Here is a 24,330-nt window from a genome sequence, read left to right as displayed (position 1 = left end):
CTGACAGCTTGCCCCTTTTCTGCATCATCTGAAAAGTAGGGACAGCAGACTGAAGATCCAGGAATGGGGTCTGTGTGCTGCCTTTTCAAAACGTGTGGGTGCGTGTGTGTGTGAGTGCACACGCGCAGTGGGGAGGAAATCACAACCACGATGCGTGTGCAAGTCAAAGGACAACTGGAGAGGGGTTCTCTCCCCCCATCTTTATGCCGACTCAGAGGATCAAACTCAGGTCACCTTAACAACTGAACCTTTTCTAAGTGTTTTTTTTTTCTCCCTTAGAGGTGTCACTGTGTAGCTCAGACTGTCCTGGAACTCACTATGTAGAGCCTAGGTTTGCTTCAGACTACAGCCCCCCCCCCCCATTTTAAGCAATTCCGAGTGCTAGCATTACAGGCATGACTCCTCTGCTCAGCGATGTCTTGTACTTCTGTGCCACATGTACCACTTGTTGCTATTCTTTACAGCAGACTATCCCAGAAAGGAAGGAAGCCTCTGGGACAACAGGGACAAACATCACCTGCCATCTCTCCACCAAGGCAAGAGCCATCACTTCTCAGAGAAGTGAAACCTATATGGGACACATCTGCCATTGTAGTGTGTCTCGAGGAAACCATGGCAAAATGGCCACAGCTACTACCCTGTGTTGATGTCACACATGGGCGGGCTCAGTTCCCACTGCCCTACAGTATGTACGATGTATGACCTCATTCCAGCCTCCCAACAACCCAGAGGCACAGTCTGCAGCCCCACCCACCTCAGGAGTGCTCTTTACCCCATACTTGACACGGCTCCGCAGCCCGTCAGTGCCACAGCCATCTGAGGGGTAGGACGGTGTGCCCAGCGCTGTGCCTGGTGGGAGCTTATCACACAAGTTGATCGGCTGATCCTCAGCAGTGGCAGTGAAGTCCATGGGGGCTGCAGTACCGTTGCCATTCATCTCAGGGAAGGCAGGATCACCCTGTGTGCTGCTCGAAGTGGATGGGTTCAGGGTAGAAGAGCCATTGCCGCTGCCGCTCTCAGAGGAGGAGTCGTCTGGAATGAGAGCCCTGGCCATGAGGCCCTGTCCCTGCATCCACCGTCTCCAGAGGCCCCGCTGGGTGTGGTGGCCTCAGAGTACCTGTGCTGTTAGCCAGAACCTCCGCCATCTGCACTGAGCCTCAGGCTTCCCACCTGAGCTGAGGTGAGGTCAGGAAGTGGGACCACTAGGAGCTAAGTGGCCATGACCAGCATATGCAGAGCACAGAGGTTTCTCTTTACCTCCAAACCTACAGATGCCAGAGACAAGCTCAAGGGAGGCTCCACTTCAAGCAGCTCACCACAGGTCCTTAGACACTTCCAGGGTTGCAGGACTGGCTTCTCTGGCTGCTCAGAACTGCCTTCTCTCCCACCTTCATGTCTCTCTACACAGGGGCCCTTGAATTTCTCCTTCCTCTACCCAGGGAAGGAGACGGCTCTAATGCCCAGCTCCCCATTTACAGGTGCCTTTCTGTACAGTCTAGCCAGATTTGCAGCCTATGCACAGAACACCATTCTGCCTCTACCCTCTGTGCCTGGCCAAGTGTCCTCAGACAGCACAATGCCAACTGGCAAGTCTGGGGGGCTGCACCTCCTGTTTCCAGGGGGTCTTCCTGCTTTCTTGAGGTGGGAGCCCCCTGCTGTGGAGAGTGCAGCATTGCAGGACCCAGAGGATGCTCCAAGGACACAGCCATTTTTAGATAAATTCCAGGTTTCTCTTCCCACAGGCCCCAACCTCCTGCTGCATTAGTTGGGACCACAGCAGCTACTCTAGACCTCCTGGGGTCACTGTCAGCTGAGCACTCATGTGGATACCAATGGTGCTTAGGTACCCTGGAGACTGCAGCTAAACCCAGCAAGGGGATGGGTGGAGTGGCAAATGGAGCCCTGATCATATCCCGGGACCCTTTTCCCTAGGCCAGGGTCGCACTGAACCCCACCCCCACTGCTAGCAGATTATGAAGATTTAGTCCCTAGTGTTGAGCACTGGGCATGAGTGCCGCCTGAGCGTCCCCATGGTGACTGAGAGGCTCTAGTGCAGCAACCAATCACTAGCCTCTCAGCTGCCTGAGGGCGGGGCCGGTCTGCCCATCAAGCAGTCAGGGCCCTGAGTAGAGGGGGATGGGGAAAGTGTGGTGCAGTGGCACCCCCTCAGCTGCTGCAGGTCATCTGGGCCAGGCTACACTGCTGCATCCTCCCTGAGCCCTCACCGCCTAAGTCCTCTGCCTTCGTAAATGGGCTGGGTTTTTCTCTGACAGTATCTCTAGCAACTAGTCTAGAAGGATGCACTGAAAAACAGATTACCTGAGAACCTACTGTGGGCTGGCCCCACCCCAAATGTAGGAGCAGTGATGACCACTGCAGGGTGCTGGCATGCCTGAGGACCAGCTACATCTTAAGGAAGTTTACCGGTAACTGGTGGGTGTCACCTACTCAGCAACTGTCAAGCCCCACCTCTGCTGTCTGCTGTCCTCAGCGCCCTTTCAGAGCTCAGGGTCTTCCCTTTGTCACTGTCCAGGCTCCAACCTCGTGACCTTGCAGACTGCCCTGCCAGCCCCCACCCTAACTCCTGGGTCTCCAGGCCTGGGTTAGGGCTTTGTGTGTCCTGGTCCGTTCAGCTGCGCCCTTTTCAGTGGGCTTTCGTGGCCTGACTCTGCTCTCCTGTCTCAGGGTACCTGGGAAGGAGGTACTCACCAGTCCTAGGTGCCACCCATACAACCATGGTAGAACCTGGCACCAGAGAGGCTCAAGTAGCTGAGATCTGGGGAACAAAGCTGAATACCTACCCTGGCGCCTTTGTCTAGTCTTTGTCTACCCTACCTCAGGCCACTTGCTCTGGAGGGATGAGCTGCTCCTCATCAGGTACCATGCCAACAGTCACTGTATTCTCCACAGGCACCAGGCTTAAGGACTGCTGCATGGGCACAGAGGTAGACTCCCTTGTCTGCCTGCTTAGAGCAAGCAACCATGTATGTGGTTCTGGAGCTGCCCAGGACACACAGGGCAATCCTAGGGCTTCAGCCTAGGGTCAAAATCAGCTGTGATGAGAAGCTACCAACACTGTCACCTGGCTACAGGCCCAGACTCATGCTGCCTCACTTGCTAGAAAAAACAGGCACTAGCTCCCATCTTTCCGTTTTCAGAGGTCATCCCCATCTGGCAAGGAAAGTGGTTGGATAGATGTGGCCCACAAGACACCAGAACCTGCAAACTGCTGTGGCCATGGACTAGAAACTCATACTATTACGTAAATACCCAGAGTGACCAGTATATACCATTAGCACCTTGAAAAACCACTAGAAGTGAATAGGCAAAGTGTGACCTCGCCATGAAATAGAAGACTCAGCCTTAAAATGAAGACAGACGTGGGAGGGTAAACAGTGAGTGAGTCCACTTAACTGCACAGGAAACGGGTTAATGCTTAGTGAACTCACAGTGTCTGTCTGGCATGATGAAACGTTTGGGAAATAAGAGTGCTGATAGTATTTTGAAATATTGAAGTATACAGCCCAGAGACCTTATATTTAGTTTAACACACACACGCTGCCGCCGCAGCCACTGCCGCCACCACCACCACCACCAAAACCCTCCAGACAAAAACACCAAACTTTTGAGCAAGCCAATGGGCCCTTGCCCATGCTGCACCTTGGAGAAGCTATCAATCTGAGGGGGGAAACAATTACAAACGCCCACATTCTACAATCCCACAGCATATGGGTCCCACCTGGTGGGCTAGCTCTTTTTTTACACAGCCTGCTCCAGCGCCACCTAACAGGAGGCGCATGTTTTCCAACTGGCGAGTGTTAGCATAATACAAAGGAGCTAAGGACAGGGTGGATGTCCCCTATATGACCTTAAAGAGGCCACCTCTACTTGTACCTCAATTTTTCTTTCAAACAGCTTTTGCACCAGTAAAACAGAATTTATGTCGTTATCAACTCTCCCTGACATGAAGCAGGGACTCAAAAACTTATTTCACCCCAAACCTCCTTACGTCATTCTCACCTGCTTCCTGCATCCGTGTCCCCAGACAGCAACAGGGGGCCCAACAGTATAGTATCAGAGGTGGGCACAAGGAGAAAGGGAGGGTAAAGGCCTGGGAGGAGTCCTCCTGCCTAGGACACTGGGAACCAAGAGCCAGGAGAGTGTCTCATGGCCCACACCCTACACTGCCCTTCCTTCAGAGCTCCCTTGAGCATCACCTCAACGGGTAGCCTCTGAGTCTACCTATCCCATCTCATCCTGGCACAAGCTCTGACTTCTGCAGAATTCATCCCAAGGAAGGTGGCCCTACAGATACTGTCCATCAGCCCCACCATTGTGGCCGCAGCCCCTTTTCCCTATTGAGCCACAGGGCCTCCTGCCATGCCTTCCACTTGCAGTTCAACCCAACTGTGGCTTGTACCCTCTGCTGCTTGCTACACTGTCCCTGGCTCTCCAGAGCTTGTCCTTCACTTCCTGTTCCTTTGTTTCCAGGGCTTTGCTTAAAGGTTTCTGTGTCAGGAAGCCCTCCCCTCCCCAGCCCCCACACTGACACGCTAACCTCTTTACCTATTTCTCACCACACTCAGCCGCCTTTGCCATACTATTCATTTATTGTGTCTGTAGCCTGTAGAGAGGTTGCCCCTGGGCCTTGGCAGAGTCCTAGTGCTAGGCCTGGATCACTTCTGCTTCCCTGTAAGCCACACCCCTTCTTCTGACAAGAACAGCTAGGTCTGCTAGGGTTCCTGGGGTAAGCATGGACCAGTCAACACGACCCATCACAGCCACTGGTAAAAGTCATATGACCGAGTTGGACCCACCAAAGTCAGAGCTGAGCTTTTTCTACCTGTTAGGCAGTACACACCCTGGGGAAGTTCAGAGATAGCTGACACAACCTTTCCAAAATCCGCCCATGCCTTAAACCAAAGGCAACCCTAGACTAGTTATGAGAGTAACAACTTCCTTATTGTCAAAACTAGCTGGAGGCCACTTTGCCTGAGTAACTTACGGTAGGCAGGGGCCAGGCCTGGGGGCTGGACTTTCTGCTTCCCACTTATCCTAATGCTGCTAATACTGACCCAGGGATGCCACAGCCTCACCTCCTAACCCATAGGGTTCAGGGGCAGGGAGTAGAGACCCAGCAGCTGGGATCTGGCCCATGGCAAATTCTTCCTCACTCTCCAAGAGGCACCCAACCCCATGCCTGGATGGCATATGGTGGGTTGGGCCAGTACTGTCGGCTGGCCTCACTTCAGCCTGACCTTGGGCACAACCACCTCCTGGGCTCTTCTTATCTGCAATTCAGGGAGTTGCCGCTGACGCCCTCTTGGGCTCCAGTGTTTTATGACTCCATGAAATAACCAGCTGGCCCCACAGCACTGAAGGCCCTAGTGCCCTGGCCCTTTTGAGGCTGTGTCCTCTCCTGGGACCTACTCAAACCTGAAGCTGGAAATAGAAACACAAGGGGTTCAGGTGACCCTCTCGTCCCCACCTGGTCTTCATCTTGCAGTTGTGCCGAGTCCCCTCTAGGACATGCACCTACCTGAATCCAGAACAACTCTGGCAGGGCACAGCTGCCCAACCTGTGACTGCATGAACAGACTAGAGAGGTACCCTGGGAGCAGCAGGAATGTATCCCTTCTGTCCATTTCCACAAAAATGGTAAAGGGTGACTCCCTAGGCTGGGAGGACCCAGAGCCCACCACCTGTGCCTGGAGAGCCCTAGGGCAGGGGAGGCCTGCCATGCCCGTCTACTGTAACGGGGTGATGTGCTGCTATTCAAATGGGAGATCACTGATGAATGGGGGAAATTGTTCCTCCTTCTGTCCTGGCTCCAGAAGGAGACAAAAACTCCTTTTACCTCAGCAAACAATGCCCTTATGTGGGCGCCAGCGCCCTGCAGCCTGCACAGGCCCAGCTCTGTGCAAGCCGCCAATCACCACTCTGGGCTCTGGGGCCACAGCCAGCGGTACCCTTCCCCAGTGGGCAACCCACACCAGCCCCCAAGCCAGGCTAGAGAGGTGGCAAGGCCACAAGAACCTACAAGTTGGGCACACAGGCAAGCTGCCTGCTTTAGCAGAGGTGCAGGGCTGAAGGCAGCATGGGCCCCTTGGTGAGGCTCTGGTCAAAGCCGCAGCCAGGCAGGGGCAAGGAGGGGTATCAATAATTCACATACAAAAGCTGGGAACCAGGAAGGAGGGGGAAGGTGAAGTGCTACAGTTAGTAGCTGCCCCCACCCCCAGCTGTATATGCCAAGCAGGAGTCACTGAAGGTCTGGAAGGAAGCTCTGGGCTGTAGGCTGGCACGCTGACTCCTCTGAATTAGGGGCATACACCTTGCTAGGGCTCTCCACCTCATCCCTCACTCCCGCCTGCTTTGACAAAGGCCAGTGGCCTGGGTAGTGTTTACATAATGCATAGTTCCAAGGAGCATCAAGCTCCTGGCGCCCATCTGTGCTCTCTGAAGGCAGGCAGAGGGACTGGGGTCAAATGGGGGCCAAGGGATCCAACTGTCCTAGGTGATAAGCCACACTGGGCATGTGACCAGCCACATGAAGCCCATATTCTCCACTTGGTTTTCAGGCTCTGCCGCCACCCAGCTTCTCTCTTGGGCTCCCTGGCTCTCCCCCTGTGGTTAAGCAGTCTGATAAGTGGAGGCTTAGGGGTCAGAATACCATGCCCACCGCTCATGGGCTCCACTCTTTCTCCTTTTTAGGACAGGCTCTCACAAATCCCAAGCTGTCCTTTAGTAGCTCTACAGCTGAGGATGACCTTGAATTTCCCATCCTCTTGCCTCTACCTCCCAAGTGATTATAGATGTGTGCGCCACCAGGCCCAGCTGCTGCAGCGCTGGGGAAGGAACCCAGGGCTTTAGGAATGCCAAGCAAGCACTTCCCAGCTGAGCTCCATCACTGACCCACTCAGGTTTCCTGACACCCAGATCCATAGCATCTGCCTCCACAGTGCACTGACATTTTTACATCTCTGGCTCGTTCCTCAGGCACCAACGCCGAGGCTCACCGTCATATTTTTAAAACGCAAGACAGAGTTGAAACTGAAGCCATGGTCTGTTTGGGGTTTGGTGGTAGCTTTTTGTGCAAGGCTAGGAATGGAAACCAGGGCCTCATGTATACTAGCCAAACACATTAATTTTAACAATGTATTGTAAAGTCAATTGCAATGATACAATCCTGTAATCCCACTATCATATGAGACTGAGGCAGGAGAATCAGCTTTTACTACACATAGGAAGTTCAAGTCTAACCAGGATTACAGAACCGGACCCTGTTTCCAAAAGGGGAATCTGAGTTTCTTTTCCCTAATATAGCCAACATATCTCAATAGGTAATCGGTAGCACATTTCTGTTTTCATGCTAAGACCACCCAGCCAAGTGTGTTTTCCTGAGCGCCACACACCTCTGCACCAACCCTTTCTGAATGTTCAGCGGCTACTAATGAAGGAAGTCTCTTCACGCAGCGCAGGGCTGCGGGGCCCCAGGATCCAGGCCTCTGGAGAAGTTCCAAGCTGCAGATGAGGTATTAGAGAGCAGGGGACCGAAGCACCGAAACCACGTTTGTTGTGAGAATGGACACCAAGTACACACCAGATCTGAGTGTCAGGCTCTGTGCGTACAAATGCCCTTTTACAGGACACAGCTCAGTGAAGGCTCAGAGGCTCCCAGGGTGAGCAGCAGCGCCCAGATGGCTTCACAAAGAATGCCTCAGCCCACCCCCACCCTGGATTCCCCCAACACACACTGGTAAATGACTCCCAGAGGATATGCTCCCAGTGTGGAACCCTTGGCTTGTCCTCCCGGGCACAAACAATGAGAAATAAATACCAATTCCAAGTGCAAAGCTCTAAGCTAGACTCCCCACTGCCTGCTACCACCAACCCCCACAAATCATGTGTTCTGAGAGTAAGCAGCGCCACTTCAGGCTACCATGTGTGAGTGATTCATGGGGCAGGGCCCTGCCTGGGAGCTTGTATGTGGAGTTGGCAGGCCCCTAGTAACCCTTCCTGTCCTCCCGGAAGCTGGTCTAGGGCTGGTGCATCCCAGTCCTAAGATCAGGGTGATGATGACAATATGGCCCAGCTTCCTGGTTCCTGGAAATGCCACCCCCAGACAACTCAGGCCAGGGTGGTACCTGCCAGTATGGTCTTACCCAGCCCCTGTGTGTATGGCACAGCAGGGCCACCCTAGCAGAGGAAGGGCTCTGAGTACTGCTGGATAAGGCAAGGCTGCTGATAGCAGGGCTAGCATCTGCCAGATGGTCCCAAGGCCAGGGCTAATCTTCCTGGTCAGGGAGGAAGAGAGGGGGCAGGATCTCCCTCCCCTTTGTTTAGCAGGTAACCTTCATCCTGTTGGGTCCCAAAACTTGTCCTGCCTTAGTGTCCTTACCAGGAATCCTGGGGCCCCAGTAACCTAGACAAGGTCAGGGCACCATGAAGCCCTGCCTGATCCTCTGATAAAGGAACCCCTTGGAGCTGTCTCCTAGCTCCTCTTGTCTTTGCAGGCCAGGTCTAGCCCAGCCTAGCACTACTGCACTGTCTACAGAGCAGCTTGAGGGATGCTTTCTGTGACCCAGGATTACCACATGTCCCATGACCAATCCCCAGAAGAACTGAAATCCTGGAGTAGGGTAAGAGAGAGTCTAATGGAGACTATGGTCAGATGTTTGGTGCCTTGAATCAAAACAAACAACTCGCTTTACAGGGAGAGAAGAGGACCCAGGCCTGGCTTCCAGTCTCATAAGATACGACCTGAGACAAACAGGGTCTGAGTGATAAACAGGACGAAGACCCACAAGTGTGGGGAAGAGAAGCTCCATTTAAAAGTCCACCATCAGTAGCAGGGCTATAGACTGGGTGTAAATGGTGTCTACCAAACACAAGGTCCTAGGTGCAATCTCCAATAAAGTAAAGGCAGGGCTGGAGAGATGGTTCAGAGAGCTCTGGTTGCTCTTCAGAGGACCTGGGTTCAATTCCCAGCACCCACAAAGTGGCTCATGACCATCTGTCCCTCTGGTTCCAGGGGATCCAACACCTTCTTCTGAATTCCATGGGCACCAGGCTCACAAGTGGTACACACACACACACACACACACACACAGGCAAAATACCCATACACATAAAATAATAAAAATAATTTAAAAGAGAAAATGCAAAGGTAAGAGCCCAGTGAGGAGTTGGGCGTGATAGATCTGGCCTATAATCCCAGCGCTCAGGAAGTCTGGAGAAGGACTCAGGGTTCAAGGCCTGCCTGAACTGCATAATGAGACCCCTATATCAAACAAAGGCCCTTTAGGGTCATCCCAGGAGGCTGTAGTAGGTACCACTCCTTCCTCCATGGGGCAGTATCCAGCCATGAGGACTGAATCCACAGTGAGTCAGCTGTAGGGGTCAGGAGCTCCAAGCCTGTGCTAAGTGCTGTTCTGTGTGAGTAGTGGGCTTACTGAAGGGTGGCCATGGCAGAGGGAAGACCAGAGGTGGCACAGGCCTGGCCCCAACACTCATTCACCCCTTTCTCTGCTAGTCATGCAACCACTCACCTAAGTTCTCACTTGCTAGGAACACTCTGGGTGGAGCACACAGGAGGCATGCCATCACCTGGCTGCTTCCCCTCAGCCACCTGCAAGCCTGGGAGTGGGTGGTAGGCAGAGGCTGCGTACAGGGAGCAGAGGAAGCCCTGAGTGAATGAAATCCTGAGGGCATGTGTGCTGTTGACATGGGCGCAGTCATGTCAAGGACTCCGAAGTCTCAGACCCGTGAGAAAACAGCAAAGCCTTCTCCAGGCTAGGTTCAGGGAAGTGGAAACCCTTTCTCCAGGTTTGAGTGTGAATGTTGACAGTATGTGTGGAAAATGTCCACCACAGCTCCCCCTGCCCCGCGGTGTTTACAGCCTAAAGACTGCCCACCCCGAGACTGCTCCTACCAAAATCAGCTAGCCCTGCCTCCTTGATCAAGCTGAGTACCGCGAACCCTGCCTCCATGTTCAGCTGTTTGCAGTAACCCCGCCTCTCTGTTCAACTCATATGTATTGTAAACGTGCTGTGCTTCCAGGGTGCTGCAGTTTCTCTATCTCAGAGCTCAGACTACCCAATTCCAGCTGTCTGCAGTCCAGCTGTCTTTTCTGCAGCCCCTTGCTTCCCCCATTCACATCCAAGTCCCTAGAGCCATCCAAAGATGTAGCAGCTGTCAATCAACAGGCAGGGTCTTCATACACCTGTGGGTGGGAATGGGTCAGGAACTTGGGATGCTAAGGGAAGCTGTGAGAGCTCAGACCCAGCGGCCATCAGGGCCTTGGTCCAGCTGTTTAGCTAGCTTTTAAGACAGGCTCTTTGCTATGAAGCTTAAGTTGGCCTCAAACCCGCTATGTTACCTAGCCTCACCACCACTTCACCATCCATCCTCCTGCCTCAGCTTCAGTGTTAGGGTTACAGGAGTGCATCACCATGGCCAGCTCTGGCTTGCCTTCTCAAGTACCAAGCAAGATTCTAAGGGTTAAGGACATCACTCTCCATGCAAGAAGATGGCTGTAGGCAGAGGCCCATGGGGCCTGAGGAGGCCAAGAAGCAGGACTGGGCCAAGTGAGTCTGGAGAAGAGCTCAGATAATCTGGGAGAGGTGGAGGGCCTTTTATTGCTCACCGACCCCAATCCCTACCCACAACTTTCTAGGCCTAAAGGTGTCAGCGGACCAAGAACCTCACTTCCAGCCTGGCCTATGATCCTTCCCAATGTCCACACACCATCCAGTCCTCAACAGCCCAGTAAGGTGGGCACAGGATTATTATTGTTTTCTTTGTTTGTTTTTCAAGACAGGGTTTCTTTGTATATCTTTGGTATATGTTCTGAAACTAGCTCTTGTATACCAAGCTGGCCTCGAAACCACAGAGATCCGCCTGCCTCTGCCTCCTGAGTGCTAGGATTAAAGGCACCACCACCGCCCCGCCTTAAATAATTCATCTTTTTGCGTGCTTTGGTGTAAAGATTTCAGATACCCTGGAACTGGAGTCACAGACAGTTGGGAGCTGCCATGTGAGTACTGCGAATTGAACCCGAGTCCTCTGGAAGAGCAGCCGGTACTCTTAACAGATGAGCCATCTCTCCAGCCCAGGCGCGGGATTATTATTCAGCCACTAAAGAGGGGAAATGACTTGCTCATGATCACACAAGCAGGAAGGAGCTGAGGCAGGGTCTGGACCTGTATCAAATGAGAGAGCTAGCTCCTGAGTCTTTCCCCCACACCTCTCAGAGCCCATGGAGGAGAAGTTGGGAGAGGAGACCTGGAGACCTGGGAGGGGCAGTACCCTGAGACACGGGTGTGGCTGGGAGAGGAGGGACAGAGACGCTATAGTTTGAGTCAGGGCCACTAGACCTCACTTGCTCACAAGGGGCTGCTCGAATGCGCAGTTGGCATTTCTAGGTGGCAGAAGGCCCTACTCAAGGCAACAGGAACCAGAAGGTCCAAAGCCTTGGTCTTCTGAAAGCTTCTAAGGGCACACCGAGATTAGTTTACAGCAGACGATCACACTAGACAGGTGCTGAGCCTGGTACAGGGTAAGCAACTAGCTTAGAACATACTGGGCACCGAGCGCTGGTGGCGGACGCCTTTAATCCCAGTACTCAGGAGGCAAAAGGAGGCAGATCTCTGTGAGTTCAAGGCCAGCCTGGTCTACAGAGCTACTTCCAGGACAGGCTCCAAAGCTACACAGAGAAACCCTGTCTCAAAAAACAAAAACAAACAAACAAAAACAACAGAATGTGGGGAAGAAAGACCAATAGCAGAGGACAGGACCTACCTACAGGAAGCCAGGCCCAGGAAAGTCCTCAGGCCCACAGAGGTGGCCCTATAGCTGCCTAAGCTGCAGTCTGGCTGAGGCTGCCCTGACTTGCCTTTCTTGACTGTGGCTTGGGATCACAGGAAGCTTCTGGGCATTTAGGGCCCCAGGACTCCAAACCCAAACTGCTTCCTCTGACAGGCTGCTGCCCGGTGCCTCCTCTAGGAGCCCTTCCCTTCAGTCGATGGCCACACAATAGTTATTGAGCATCTATCTATACAAGCCAGGGGCTGGGACAAAGCCTAGGACAAATGACTCTAGCTGGTTGCTTCCTGTGGTCTGGACAAGCTATTTCCATGTCAGAAACCGAAGGAACTCAGTGCACAGGGCTGGCTGGGGCCGGGGGCACAGTAGACTTGGGTTCACAGGGTAGACTGGACCATTTTTACATCAGCAGAACCAATGACAGGAAAGAGGGAAAGCCATTATGTAAGGAGCAATGTAGCACAGTATGATCCTCCCAGCAGAGAAGAGTGAAGGGTAAGCCGCGAGAGAAGCCTGAGGAAAGGCCCCCAATACCGGCAGCATTTCTTTCTTTCTTCCTGTGCTCCCACCCCCAATTCTCTGTAACGCACAAGCTAGGAAGTGAGGGGAACACTAAGATCTATTTGTATAGTCATAGCTGCTGCTCTCAGGAAGGTGACAGCGCAGCAGGGTCCCCAACTTCCCTGTGCTTGGTGCTCTCCTGCCAAAGCCAAGCTTTGGAGACCTGGGAGGGGCTGACAACCTTGTTAGTCACTTGACCAGACTACTGAAAACCCCTCTCAGACTCTGACCAGCTTAGGGATGGGCACCAGGAGGCTACACTGGCCTGCGGGAAGTAGGAGTCCCAACCTAATGGAGGCAAGCACCCATGTCCAGCAGGTCCCCAAGAATAGGCTGCAGGGGGGCCTCGTCTGGGAAGGGAGGGGCTCCGGTGCTCTGCCTAATTCCCACCAGGCAACCCCAGCCTGTGCTGCAGAAGGGCGGAAGCAGGACCCTCCACTGTCCCCTGGCGTGAGTTTCCTGTCTGCCGGTGGAGGTGGGGATGAGTAACGTCCGTTCCCTGCCCCCATGCATCCCTTCTGAAGGCCAGGCCTCAAGTTTTCCATTCAGGAAGGGGCACAGTGAGGGGCCTAGTAGAGTCCTGGCAGGGGAATAGGAGGAGCGGCAGACAGGGTTAGAACCCTGGCCCGCATGACTGCCTTTCAGGAGACCTGCTGGCTTCTCCCCTGGGAATGCGCACACGCATCTCCATTCACTCATTCACTCACCGATGCTTCCCCAGCATTGCCTTGTGCTGGGTCCTGTCTTATGGTCCCTGGGGTGCTTGCTAACAGTATGGGGAGGAGATACGGATGGGTCATGATAGGATGATGGGGTTTTTCAGCTCCAAGGCAATACCAGACCTTAAGGGCTCTGCAAAACGTCTCAATGGTTGTCTGTCTTTGGCAACTCCTAGACCAGAAGCTTTCCCAAGCTTTCAGAACACACAGAGCCCTGACAGACCCGAGAGAGAGCTCAAAGCCGAGAGCTACGCACGAGTAGGAGGAAGCCTGTGCCTCTCAGTGTGTGAGGACTCTTGCACTTTGACAAAGGCCCATCAAAGTGGAGGGAGGCGGGAACCTCTCCTGGGGCCCTCCCCTGTGAGATAGGAGAAGACTGATGTCCTCAAACAGGCCTCAACCAGGCTTGCTATCACCACCCAACAAAAGGACCTCAGCAAAGGAGGTGGGAAAACTACCAGAGGGGAACCTGGGGGGAAAGGGCTGGGCCAGGGGCAGGCTCGGAGACAAGTCCAGTGGTGAAAGTCAGCATGCTTTCCACTGTCTAGGTTCAATTGTCCCTACCAAGGCCCAGTTTTGTTACAATTTAAAGAGAGAAGGAGGAAGTGGTGGCCCAGGTCTGTAACCCCAACCCTCAGGGCTGAGGGAACTAGTTTGAGGCCAGTCTGGGCCATAAAGCAAGACCCTGTCTCAAAATCAAACACAAAAATAATTTAAAGGGCAAATTCCCTAGAGGTATAACCTGTATAAACTGCCTGGCTTCTTGCCATCACTCTGGCTTGTATTACGGGTAGACAGGGGTGATGTGCCCAGCAGCCCTGCAGTCCTGGCATACTGGGGTGCGGTCTCAGGAACAAAGAAGCCAACTTGTCCCTAACAAGGAGGGGGGCCTCTATTTCCCTGGCTGCCATGCTCAAGGGCAGTCTCTATAAATGTCAGCTCGCCTTTTCATTTGGGCCACAAACATTCAGCAGGCCCCTGTAATAGGCCAGGCATGCAGCTGGAGGAGCACAGGGCAGAGGCCAGCATTAACACAGACTACAGGGCACCTTATAGAACTAGGGGGAGGGACAGTCAGAGACCTCTCCATCCACTGCACTCTAGAGAACTAAGAGCCAGCTGTGGTTATAGGGGAGTTTGGGGATAGACACGCAAGCAGAGTTATGGCTGAGTTTGTCCGCACCCCTTAGTCCTTCAGCAACAATAAGAAACACGGGCTCACTCATGGGGGCCAGATTTCAGCTTGCATCTACACTGACCACGCATTCTGAGACATGGCTGGAAGGCCGGACCAGGACTTCAAGCTGTGATCATGACCAAGCGAAACCCTGTGGGAAATCCTGGGACCTTGGTCACCAGGAGGCCCCAGGGACGCAAGAGGCACCAGAGACCAGACCAGATGTCTGGGTTTTCTTATTGCATATATACCCTCTGCCCTGGATCTAGGCTGGTCTCCGGCTAACAAATCAGTCTGCAGCTTCCAGAATCAGCCTCTGATTCAATAATTAAATTGGTGGCTCACGATCAACACCATCCTCCCTTTTCCTAGCTCTGCTGTTTGCCCGCATAAACACAAGTCCTACCAGCAGGCCAGCCCTGCCTGTGATTCGTCCAGTGCTTAGAGCCAGGAGGGGCCTGAGATATGTCTGACTCTACCCTGCAGGTGGCTGTAGGGCAGCTTACCCCAGAACCTCTGCTTCTTCATCTGCACTGCATCACCACCAAGGGATACTAAGGACATCACAGCCCCAGCAGAAACCCCCAGTTAGTTTGCTATCTATCCTGAGGACCTCAGTCCACTGAGACTCCAAGGTAGTGTTCTCGGGCAGTAACCATGGTTCCAAAAGGCACACTGAGGAACAGCAGCACAACCAGACCTTTGGAGGACTGAGACAGCCTTACTAAGCTGGACCTTGGGGTGGGGGGAAAAGTTCTAGATCTTTCTTGAGGAGGTACGACAAGGGTGCTTACTAAGCACTGTTAGCACAGCTCTTAGTAGGCTGCTGGGTGTGGCTCTATCAGTCAGATGAGGCTGGAGGTCAGCTGCTGGGTTGTCCCAGCCCCAAGAACCCCCATGTGGTAGCCCCCATTGGGCCCCACCCCCGTGGGAATGCCATAAGGCAATAGTAGTCTGGAGGCTCACAGCACGAGGGGGTCTTGCTGACCTCACAAGGCAGCAAGGCACAAAAAGCCTTTTCTTCTCCAGCAGCCTGGCACCCCACTCCTCACACAGCCACCCCCGGCTCCCTGGCTCCCCAAATCCAGGCCCAGACACTTCCAGCTGCCTGTATGCTAGACTCCTCCCAGACAAAGCCGGACTCAGGCTGGGAGGGAAGACCAGTGTGTGGGTTCTGCCATGGAGATGAACTTTGACCCAAACTGCAAGGCTCCTACCCCTTATTTGCTCTTTAAGGCTCACCCATTTTTTTTTTTTTGCAGAGTTAACATTACACCCCTTTTCAACCCTGAACCTCCCTTCCACATTCCAAGCTCTGACCTTTGACCTCTCCTAATTACCAGTTCCTATACCCCAGTTCTCTGAGGTCTAGCTCTGGGCTCATCCCTTACTTCTAGTGATCTAGGCCCAAAAACAAGAGCCCTACCAGAGGCCTCTGACTACAGGTGTTATCCCACATCTCCAATCTGGTCAGGCCCAGGTGACGCAGAACCCAGGAGCCCATTCCAGGACTCTATATGGACTCATGGAGTAGACATCTGACTTCTGACCCTGACTCTCCAACCCCAAGAAAATCCAGACATTTAGTCCATCCTGGTCAGCTACCAACTACCTGACCACTGACCATGTGGCCCTGTCCCAAAGCCAGCCTTACTCAAGCCATAAGAACACAGCTCCAGATCACACACATTCTTACCTTCCCAGGCCTGAATCCTGGCAATTCCGAAATCCTTAACCAACAAACCCATGAGCATAAACAGGTGCAAATAGACAAGAGGCCACCCCACAGTCAATCGGGGGCCCTGCTTATGAAAACACCCTTCTCTCCCTGGGGCAGTGGGGCTTGTGGAGATGCTGACAATACCAGCTCTCAAGTACAACAGGGACGCCCCAGTGTCACCTGGGTCCCACCACCCGGAGCACCTGCAGGCCTCTTATAGAACAATAAGTGCCCTCCCTGCCAGCTGCCCAAGGGGCACTCACCGTCCTCTTGGCTATGGAGGTTTTGCGGGCTCCGCATCCTCTCCTCCTGGCTGGGGCTCAGGCTGGAGGCCAGGTGGGGGTCAGCTGACATCCATGTGGAGTCATTCATATCAAAATCCTCACTGCTCACAGAGGTTTCATCCTGAGCAAAGACAAAGAAGACAGGTGTTCAACAAGAGCAGACGCACACTAGAAAGGATCCCAGAGGGTACAGGAGCCCCTAAGACCTTGTAGTGAGGGCTGGATGGCATTCCCTCTGACCCCCTCAAGTGGCTTGGGCTCTGGTTCCTAGCGGAAGCCAGGGTTAAGAGCCCGTGCTGTCTGTAATTGAAGACAATTAAGAGGTCTCACATCCTGTGGAGCGGATAGCAGGGCCTGGCTCTTACCCTTGTGAGCCAAGGTTGAAATGAGTGCTGTAAACAAGAGCTACCATTCCCCACCCAGAGCCTGAGGAAAAGGGCTCACTCTACATAGTGCCTGCACTGGTAGCGGGACATGCTGGGCACTGAGGAGGCCAAGGTGGCAGCCCCCACCAGGCCTGGTGCCAACTCCTGTGAAGCATACATGGAATTCCTTTCTCCCACTCCCCCAGCCCAGAGGACATTTCTGTCTTCCTCCTTCCTAACCTTTGCTGTGCTTCAAAGATATGCTCTTGGGTGGCTTCCAGGGTTGAGCAGGCCAAACCCAGAAGTGTGGAGAAGGAAGGGGGTGGGGCGGGCCAGGGTTCGGATCACACCAAGAAGGGACAGGGAGAAAGGGTGCCAAGGCCTTCCAAACAGCAGACAGTCTGCTGGAGAGGACAGCAGCGGCTCCTCTCCTGACTGCTGGTTTCAGTGTGCCTTTGGCCAGTCACTTGGGAATCCCCAGGATGGGGCCCCTTTAATTCAGCCTTCCAGCAGGAAAGAACCCCACCTCCTTCTGCTCCAGCCCCTTTGAAGAGCAGCAAGCAACTGGGATGGCTCTCCAGTTGTAACACATGGGGAAGATGGCCCCGCAGTGCCACACATGGAGTCCTGACCTTGTGCCCCAACCCCTAGCAAGATACAATAGCTTCTGTGGGTCCATGGCAGAGCACCCTTGGGGCCTTGGAGCCACTCCTACAGGGCCCTCTCACAGACATCTCTTTTATGGTGAGCAAACACACTTCGGTTTGAACTTTCTTCAACTGCTGTCCCTGAGGCAGACACATCTGCTCCAAGTGCTAGGGAGCCGGAGGTTGAGTCTCCCTCCCTCCCCCAACCATGCCTGCTGGCAGCAGTTTCCTGGAATTCACAGCTTCCATACAGCAGTAGAGACCCTCCGTGCTGGGTCCGGAGGACAGGAGCTGAGCCACAATACTGCAGGTCCAAATGAGCCCAGTGTTCTCCCCATGCAAGTGCCGGTCACACACACTCATCCTCTGGGCTACCTACTACACACAAGCTTCCTCCAGCCTGCCTCCATGACAACACATGTGCTCACATCAACAGGGGCATGCATGCTCAACAAGCTCTCTTTGCACAGAGTCTAACAGGAAAAGGTCTCTTGGAGGTATGGAGCAAGGACACAGAGCAGGGATTCTGTGCTCCCCTGCTGGCCTGGCCTGGTGGGTGGACTCTGGGATTCTTCCCTTTTTTCCCTGGGCCTCTCACAGGCAGAAGCAGAACTCAGAAGCACTGTGGGGAATGCATGAATCAAGTGATTCTATCTCCTAGTACTTTTTTTTTTTTTTAATCTTTTTGAAACAGGAGCTACTTGAGCAGGTTGGTCCTACACAGGCAGGAGGATCTCTAAGTTCGAGGCTAGCCTAGCTTAGTCTGTAGAGTTGAGTTCTCTAACACTTAGGGGCTACACAGAGAAAACTTGTCACAATATAAAACAAAAGAGAGAGGAGCTACCTATGTAGTCTAGACAATCCTCCTGTCTCAGCCTCCAGAATCCTGCAGACACCTATGTAAACCCATTCATTCACTCAAGTATTCCCTGGACACCAACTATGGGCCACGTTTGCTAAGTGTTGGAAATCCAGCTGTGAGCAGACCCTGTTCCTGGCCTTCCTGATACTCCCCATCCATGGGGAAGAAAGTGGCTGCTGCTGCCCATGCTCCACAGCTCCTCTTCTTAAACAACCTGCATGTCTGTGCCACCAGCCTCATCACACCACAAAACTGCTGTGGGGCTCTATCCTATCACCCCAGAAAGCTCTCGGGTCATCCAGGAGTAGGGACCAGGCTGCCTGTTCTCTGAATTCCTCATGAGGTAGCAAGACTTGTTGAACTGACTAAACTGCCTGGCAGGATGTGGTGTTTAATGAGGATGTTGCATTAATCTGACAATTAAGGGCTCTGGTCCCACTGCGCAGTTCTTGAACGAGGGCCATATGAAAACCGGGACCCTGGCTGGAGGGCCAGAGGCTGCATGCTTCTCTTAGCTACAGTTGTTAGCTATCCCACAAAAAGGAGCTAAAGTTGCTCTTGCTTAGACACCTGAACTGCTCAGGAAAATGCGCTCTGCCTCACCCTGCCCAGCAGATGAGCTGCATTTCATACTGACATTGAAATCACCTGGAAAGAAAAAGCCAGGTTCCAGGCTCTGGGACAAGGGTTTCCTAAGATTTCCTCATAATGGCCCCATAAGGCCCCACAGGGCAGGCCTCTCTCCAGGTCTAGTCATACAGCTCTTCAGACGCTCGCCCCAACTATCCAGGGTGACAGAACTTAGGGGCAGAGCTGGGGTCTGAATCCAGACAGTCTGCACCCAGAGCCATGAAATTACACACTCCACCCTTTGATCAAAAGTGCCTGATTCCTTAATGACGAAGTGCCTCAATATAATACCCAAAGGCAGCGGGGCTACATATGCTTGATGGCATGTGCACACACACATGCGTGCAGAGCTTTATGCGTGCACATTACTGAACATCTACTTTGTGCTGAGTTGCCCTAGGGATCTATCTATATGGCTAAGGAAGGTCTCCTACCTTCAGACTTTATTTAGGGAGAGGAATCAGCTGAAACTTCTGGCTCATTTACAAGTATGGGAAAGAGCTGGGGGAGGCTGCATAGTTACTGAACATCAGTGGCTCCCTCCCCAGGGACTTTTCCATAGCCCCCAGGTTTCTGCCATCCCAACTGCTGCTCTGTGAATGGTGGCTCTGGGAATTTTGAAAACCCAAACGCTGACTGCGATGGCTTTTTTTTTTTTTTTTTTTTGTAATCAAGCCTATTAAACCTAAACTTTCCAGAAAACAAACAGAACTGAGTAAGCTGTAGCTGTGGACGTGGCCAGACTGACAGGACCACCGCCAGCACCCACAGGTGCAGGGCTGACCTGGAGAGACCCTTCCGCAAGCCCTGCTGTAGCAGAACCGGGCTGTCCATGGGGCAAAGCCAGCCAGCACAGAGGAGCAGACTCAGGCTCTCTCTACTCACCTATTCGCCCCTGAGCTGAGGCTGGGAAGGCCGTCTAATCACACAGGCAATTACCAGAGCACACAGTTCAGACCCATCACCCAAGTCCAGAGGGACCTGGGGGTGGGGGGGGAGTGCAGGGAGGAAGAAAGGGAGGCAAGCCAGGCAGCCAACCCAGGTCGGGAGTGTCTAAGACCCAGGCACTTCCCTGCCCCCCCATGAGGTCACAAGTAGGTCACTTCTTGCTCCCTTCTTAAATCTCAGGAGAATTGGGGCTACTAATTTCTCCCTCTCAAATAACTTCACCGAAGATAAAAGTACATATGCCATGCTTCTAAAATCCCTCCTGAGATTCTGTGTGACTGGCCAGGGAGCTGTGGCTAGATCCCCCAGCCTAGCCTTTGCCCTTTACATCCTGAAGTCTGTGGCCTTGCCCACCTGGCAGTAAAAGAACATGCACCATAGTGCTTTTGCCATCATGGGTCACAGGGCATTAGGGCCAACTAACCTTTTGAAAAGCGGAACTCTTGTGTTGGCCAGGCAGGGTGGGTAGCACCTAGTCTTTAGGACACACCCCCAACCTTGGAGTCTTCACTCTGGGCAGAGAGAGAAGCGCTGACTAAACCCTTGAGCCTCTTATCTTCAGTCCAAAATTCAGAAGCCAGCTCTATTTCTCCCCACCCAGCTAGCCCAGGCCCTTCCTTCTCTGCAGGCCTCGGCAGCACCAACCACCGTGCAGCCCGGAGGAGGGGAATTCGGGAGACATACCGAGGAAAGTGGAAGCAGGCCTGTATCCATGGCTGTAACTATGGGCAGGTGCTATCAGTAACCTGATTATTTTACAACTGGGGTCAACTTCTCTGGAACTGGGTTCCTGGTGCCTCTGAAGCTGAGCCATTTGCATCTTCCAGGACTCAGAATTCTGGGGCGTGCCTCCTACAGTATTTTCCAGGCCTTTCCTCAGAGCTGTAACTCTATCTCAACCACTCACTTGAGAAAGAAAGGGAGGAGGATTTACCGAGAATTCAGTGCTAGTGGAGGCCATAAGGCCTGATCTGGAGCCCTGAGTGTGGGTTTCAGACCGTGGTGGGGGTGGGGATGTTCAAGGATGCTCCTAGGCCAGGCAGGAAACAGGCACTCCAGGCTGGCTGCCCCCTCCCCCACCATCCCCAGGTTTTTGGGCAGCAGGAAAGAATACCAGTGTGGGCAGTTCTCCAGCCCCAGCTCTCAACCTAGCATATATATTAGGATGTGGGAGGTGGCTTCTCAGTCCAGTGTTGGGCAGTGCCTTCTGGGTCACCTGTGAGCCTGGCCAGGTCAGGGAATGCTCGGCCTTGGAGCTGCTCGGGTTAGCATTATGCTCATCACTCCAAATATGCCAAGAAAGTGCTGAACCACATTTGACCCCAACCTAACCACTTCAGGCACTTACTAATGGAAACTGAAAACTCCCAGGATCCAGAGCAAGCAAAGGTTCATGCCCCTGTTGTGATGTTGTGATACTGTTACATCAAAGAAACAGGAGGCTGATCTGAGTCAGCTCCTGAGCACTTGGGGCTTCCAAGGCGGTTGTCAAATTCTGTACCCCATCAATGCCCACCTGGCCACCAGAAGAGGTGATGCGTTTTCCTGAGACACAGCACACAATTCTACTTCTTGCTAACAGACCTTGGCTTACCAGCCATACAAACACATTCTTGTGGGGAGGGGAGACAGAGTGAGGAGGCTTCCATCCTCCCCCTCCCCCCACTGACTCGCAGACTCTCACTGCACCTGTCAGAACCATGTTCATGTACCCATGTGCTTGCTCCACAGTCCTTGCCATAGTGCATGCCTGGATGCTAGAGTGAGCATGTCCCACACCTTCCCTGGTATATGGGCTTTTGTTCCTAAGCAAAGGCGCAACGGACTGTTTCCCCAGCATTCCTCACTATGAGACCTCACTGATACCCCAGCTCCTGCCATCAATGGGCACCTGAGTTTCTTGGGCAAACTGGGTTCTTCCAGCCAAAAGGATGGCCAGAGGGGAAGCACTCTGAGCTAACCCTCTCCAGGTCTATCCTTCCAAGAAAAGGACTCAGGCTAGACTAAAAAGTTCTTGAGCAATTCAGGGATGGACCAGCTTCCCATTGCCCCAGGGTGGCTGAGGCCCTGGGAAAGGGGTTCCCCCTCAAAGTTAGCCTTCTGAGCAGGAAGGTAAAGCTGGGGTGCTGTTTGCCACTGGTAGGTGGAAAGGTGCTGAATGGGGTAGAGAGAGCAGAAGGAGGTGCTGCCTTGAGACTACTCTATAGCACAGCCCAGCAGAGGAGCCTGGATTGCATTCAAAGACACATTTGGACTCAAATGGCTTTCCAATGAAAGGGTAATTTACAACCTGGGGTTAAGCTACCCACTGGGGCCTGGGCCATCAATGGGCTCTTTCCCCCACACCAACACACAGCTGAGAAACAGGCACGTTTTAGGGGTCAAGGGACCTGGTTCCACCATCACAGGCTCTGCCCACAGGAGTGAGGAGAGCACCAACACTCACCCCAGGCCCCAACACTGGAGTGTGCAGTGGGGGGAGGGGGCTTCCAGATGATTCTGGGATAAGTAGGGCTTTATCTCAAGGGAGAATCTATTTCAGGCCACAATCCTCAGAAAAGGGGAAATCAGAGTCCAAACACCATTTCAGGTGAAATCAGGAGGTTATTCATCTCCCCTCAAAGCAGACAGAAAGAAAAATCAATGTTTCAGAGGGGGAAAGGGTTCCATTTGAATTAATGGGTTTGTGGCTTCTCCATTGATCTGCGCCTCTTCACACTTTCTTTTTGTGCTTTTGTGCTCTGAGGGAGAGGGGAGGGAGAAGGGAATGGCAGGGAGGGGGCTCTCGGTAAGGAAAAGGACGGTATAACCTTAACCTTTCTCCGGGAATAATGCTAATTAGCAAGGCTTAATGAGAACTTCCCCCAGGAAGCTCGGCCTGGTAGAGGCGGCCAGACTACCCGCAAACGCAGCTCTGAGAAAGAGTAGGGTCACTTCTGAACCCAAGAGGCCGGAATAGGAGGGCGAATTGCACTCCCCCCCGGGTATCCTGCCCGGGAACCCTAGGTGAAGGGCGGCGAGCAGCAGGAGGGCGGAGGTGTAAATCCACCTTAACCCTTGCGCGCGCTCTCCGCAGGCCCCCGCGTGGTGTGTTCCTTCACCAGGGGTCTTCAGAACCCTTGCTTCTTCTCCGAGGGTGCACACGAGAGAGGCTGTCGCTCCCCTGGTGGAGCGACAAGAGCCTGCCAAAGTGGGCTCAACTGTGCAAACCGCGTCTCAACTCCCAGCGCCTTGGCAAGGAGCCCCTCCCTGCCACTGTACGCTTCCCGTCCCCACATCCCCAAACACAGTCCACTTCCTTTCTCCCGGAGGCAGCGGCCACCCGAGCCTGGCCCCCGCCCCGCTGTCCGCGAACGCCCTCCTCCCGGGGACGCGGTGCGGAGCCCGCTGCAAACGGCGTGGCCGCGGCACAATACCGCGGCGCGGCGCACACAATCACCGCCCCCCAGGACCGGCGGCGCGCACGGCCAGGAGTGGGGTGCGCCCGGCAGCTCCGGGCACTTGAAGCTAGACGCACCTCTCCAGCGCCCCGCAGGCCCAGGAGCGCAGCCCCCGCCCCTCCCCGCTCTCGGGCACACTCGCCCGCCCCCAGCCCCAACCCACTCCACCCAGGTCCATCAGCTCTCCCGGCGCAGGAAGCTCCCCTTGAGTCCCCCTCCTCGAACCCCACAGCTCCCCTAACCGCAGCTCAACGGCCAGCGGCAGAGCAGGAGGAGGGGGCGGCAGCCGAGGGCCCAGGACCAGTCCGGTCGCGGGGTCCCCCAGGACTCTGTACCTGGGCGGGCGGCGAGGCGCAGACCGGCGGTCTGGCTCTGGGAGTGAACCGGGCGGGAGGCGGTGACAGCCCCACCGCTCCAGCTGCTGCTGCTGCTACTGCTGCTGCTGCTGCTGCCGCCGCGGCCGCCCGGGGAGAGGGGCTGGCACCGCTGCGGCGCGTCACTGCCCGGCCCGGGGGCGGGGGTGGCCAGGGGGAGGGCCCAGGCGAGCGGCGGCGGTGGCGCCGCGGCCCGGGAGGAAGGGGGAGGGGGGCACCGGGCACGGGGAGGCGGGGGAGGGGGCGGGACCGGGCACGGGGCGGGGGCCGGGGGGGGAGGGGAGCGCCGGAGGACGCACTCAGGGGGAGTAGGAGGAGCAGCAGGAGGAGGAGGTGGAGGGGCGGGAGAGAGGGAGGAGTGGGCATGGGGGGGGGGGAGAAAGAGAGGAAAGGAGGCACCCAGGGAGAGGGGAGAGGAGAAAGGAGAGTGGGGGGGGAGAGAAGGAAGAAGGGGGGGTGCTTGGCCAGGTATGAGGACCAGGGTGCGCTGGACGCGCTGCCGTGCGCTACTGGATAGAGCTCTTCTTAAGGGAGAAGAGCTTGGAGGAAGATCCCTGGGGGCGTGCGGCCCCGGAAAGGAGGCGATGGGAGCTGGGCTCGACCCTGGCTCTCAGAGGCTGCGGACTTCAAATCTTGGGGCGGGGTGGGGACGTACCCTGCAAACTGTCTGCGTTCAGGCCAGGAGAGGGAGACTTGCCCCAAAGAAAGTGACTAAGGGAGGCATCGTCGGGAACTCTTGGTGCCGTAGGGCCTCTACACAGCCTTCGACCCTAGGCGTCT

The 24,330-nt window shown here is 54.4% G+C and overlaps 1 protein-coding gene across 3 annotated transcripts in view; it reads right to left on the bottom strand.

The window, feature by feature from the left end:
- The window catches only part of Nol4l (nucleolar protein 4 like), a 118,583-nt gene that overhangs the window by 11,011 nt on the left and 83,242 nt on the right, over window positions 1–24,330 (bottom strand). Inside the window, exons 1-3 of one of the 3 annotated variants that reach the window (XM_041670361.1) lie at window positions 23,512–23,629; window positions 16,264–16,405; window positions 755–1,032 (exon numbers count right to left, since the gene is read on the bottom strand). In XM_041670361.1, the coding sequence (XP_041526295.1) occupies window positions 755–1,032; window positions 16,264–16,372 (387 nt within the window). In that variant the 5' untranslated portion in view covers window positions 16,373–16,405; window positions 23,512–23,629. Of the gene's footprint in view, window positions 1–754; window positions 1,033–16,263; window positions 16,406–23,511; window positions 23,630–24,330 lie in introns of those variants that run through there. The other 2 variants (XM_041670359.1, XM_041670360.1) reach the window with 2 other exon arrangements.

Source organism: Microtus oregoni, unplaced genomic scaffold (genome assembly GCF_018167655.1).
Source record: "Microtus oregoni isolate MIOR12 unplaced genomic scaffold, Mior012 000020F_ref0000438, whole genome shotgun sequence".
NCBI classification, from domain to species: domain Eukaryota; kingdom Metazoa; phylum Chordata; class Mammalia; order Rodentia; family Cricetidae; genus Microtus; species Microtus oregoni.
Note: the sequence above shows the minus strand (reverse complement) of the source record. Positions and strands in the feature narration are given on the sequence as shown.